Here is a 2,873-nt window from a genome sequence, read left to right on the forward strand (position 1 = left end):
TTAGGCTAACCAAATGGCATATCTAGGAGTGCTACCATTGGGTGGGGCTGATGAAGGGAAGAGGCATGGCAAAGCAGATAATAAGTTTGCTCATGCAAAGTAATAAATGTTAGGCTAACCAAATGGCATATCTAGGAGTGCTACCATTGGGTGGGGCTGATGAAGGGAAGAGGCATGGCAAAGCAGATAATAAGTTTGATCATGCAAAGTAATGAATGTTAGGCTAACCACATGCTACAACTAAGTGCTGCCATTGGGTGGGGCCAATGAAGGGAAGCTGATGGCTGAACAAAGGAAAAATAAGATAGCGTTAGCTGGAATATGGGGTGATATGAGGTGCTTTTTAACTACCTGAGTGTCATTTTTTTGCACAGCAAGTATTTTGGTTTTTTTTAAGTGAACAATATTTTTTAAGGAAGCATGCATCCCCATGCCAATTACAGACACCACAGGGATAAACACTGCTTTAGCAGTGTAGACATGTAGCATTATGCCTTAGTTACAGAAAATATTGCATCCCCCATGTCACAAAGTGATGCAAAGAAAAACATTATTTCTTGGGAAAGATAACTTACAAGAAGATACCTCAATTCTCCTATAAAGCACTGTGGTAAACAATGTATGACATTGTTTTGAGGTAACTATATACATACCACAGTCTAGGCCCCCCCCTTTCAATGTGCATAATTCTAGAATAGACTGTACCATGAAGCCGCTTGTCTTATTACTTCACCCGGGAACCCTACTCTAAAGAAAATATAAATAAAGTATACAACAACACAGAGACATTGATCAGCACATGGAAATAGTTACGTTGATTCCAAGGTTTCCATTTTCTGCAAAGAGCTGAGCAATACTAGAATCAAACACCAAACAGTCACTGTTCATGATCGCTGCCTGTACTCCTTCGTGGATGGATCGAGGCGTGGCCTCCCAGGATAATCGTCGTCGATGACCATTTAATTCCAATCTAATTTATGGGTACAAAAACAAAGAAAAAAGATAATTTTCTTGCTCCAAATTAAAAAAAAAAAGATGATCATTACTGCTAAAAATGTGATAATTATGAAAATTAATAGGCTATTAATAATTAGGAAACAGTCTCTTCAACATGTTTTTGATGATGCAAACAGAGCCTTATGAGTTGTGCATAATTTGTATGTTTGTGGATTAAATCAAATTCTTTTATTTATATTTTATCAAAGGACCACAATGGAATAAGTTTAAATTGTTTTTAAACTTTTTGTGTTATCCTTGTTTTATCCAGTTTATTATTTTTCAAATTTAGCAACTTTTTTGCCTTTTTTATATCTTTGTATGTGCAGTATTTTATGGCTATTTCAAAATAAATTAAATCAAATCAAGGCTCTTGATTACGATGAAGATGGTGATTATGATGTTAATGACAATGATGCTGTTAATGATAATGATGTTAATGACAATGATGGTAATAATAATTATGATGTTGATGATGATGACGATGATGATGATGATGATGATGATGATGATAATAATGATAATAATAATGATGTTGGTAATAATGATGGTAATGAATTGATAATGATGGTACTGATGACTACATACAGTGGTTCCAAAATTCTTATATCAATATCAATTCACCTGTATGCAAAACTCTCTGCTTGTTTTCGTGAGCCTATGAGTTGAACTATTGCAAAGAACTGCTGTAGACCGTCATATTTTTCTTGTTTTTCAAGCACTAGCATAAAATGATGGCCAAAGCATGACTGCATCATAACCCAGTCAACTGCTCCAGGTAGGTTTATGTCTGTAGCTAAGAATACTATATCTTCACCTAAAAAAAAGATTATTTTGGTGTGTAAATACTATATTACAAAGTTTTGTAATTTAAAAACAAATTAGAAATTGGAATAAATCATTACATATTAAAGGAATATAAGTAAGAGTAATGCACTTGTCAATTGCAGTCTTGGCCTCCAGACCCGGGCCATAGTGGGGCACTAACCGGGACTGAGCCGGGGATGTACACATACTGTAGTTGTGTCCCCGTAGTGCCGGGACGTACTTAAAATTTGCCCTTGGAAGGGCCGGGAATTTTACAAGTTATAATAGCAGTTTTGGGTGTGTAGGCCTAGGCTAGGCCTAGTGCTGTCAAACCAGGTCTGGTCCTACCTAGCCTACACTAGCCCCTAGGCATTCAGTCAGCAACTAACCGTGTGTTCTGGTAATTAAAAAATCGCCTACCGGTACTTTAGGCCTACCATCATGGTTTCATTTTTTATAGATCACGGTAAAAATTACATAATGAAATTTGAACCTCCAACCACACAACGCCGAGGACCAAGGTGGCGGCACGAGAGTGTGTTGTGTGAAAATTTGTGAACTGTTAATTTGACCTAGTTTGCGTCAAAAATGCGCCAGTACATTAGCCAAGGCAAGGAAATCTGTTTCTACTACATGTATTCATTTTCTTATTTAGGCCTAATTTCTGTTTTGATATTGCATAATTAAATTCTATCAATCAGTTAAATCAATCAATCAATTATTTTCTTTTTCTATGACCAATCTGTCAATACACTCCTTTTTTTTATCGTACTTTTCTAAACTTCCATGGAAATCTGCTTGGTGATATGCATGCTTAGTGATATGCATGCGTAGTGCTTCCATCAGGCCAGCTCATCTCTTTGGCCTAGCTCCTGCCTAGCTCTCATCACATGCTTTTCCGATTCAAACCTAGGCTAGACCTTCAAGTAGGTTTTATCATCCAATCATATATTAGGAGGGAATTTTACCAGAACTACGATGGGAAATGGAGGGACTGTTAAAACAATGTCCCGCATTGCCGGGAAGTGGCCAGGACTTCCACATGCATGTAACCATTCTGGAAATTACGT

At 37.0% G+C, this 2,873-nt stretch overlaps 1 protein-coding gene across 1 annotated transcript; it reads right to left on the reverse strand.

Annotated features, from left to right (window-relative positions):
• Nucleotides 1–6: 6 nt before the first annotated feature.
• Nucleotides 7–1,813, reverse strand: LOC117100956 (E3 ubiquitin-protein ligase SIAH1B; the record flags this gene model as incomplete). Its single annotated transcript, XM_033240796.1, has 2 exons — nt 7–970; nt 1,621–1,813. Coding segments are annotated over 2 exons (371 nt in total), but the record flags the coding sequence as incomplete, so codon positions are not given.
• Nucleotides 1,814–2,873: the final 1,060 nt, after the last annotated feature.

This window comes from Anneissia japonica, unplaced genomic scaffold (assembly GCF_011630105.1).
Source record: "Anneissia japonica isolate Jap-2015-1 unplaced genomic scaffold, ASM1163010v1 scaffold120182_len2873_cov142, whole genome shotgun sequence".
NCBI lineage: Eukaryota > Metazoa > Echinodermata > Crinoidea > Comatulida > Comatulidae > Anneissia > Anneissia japonica.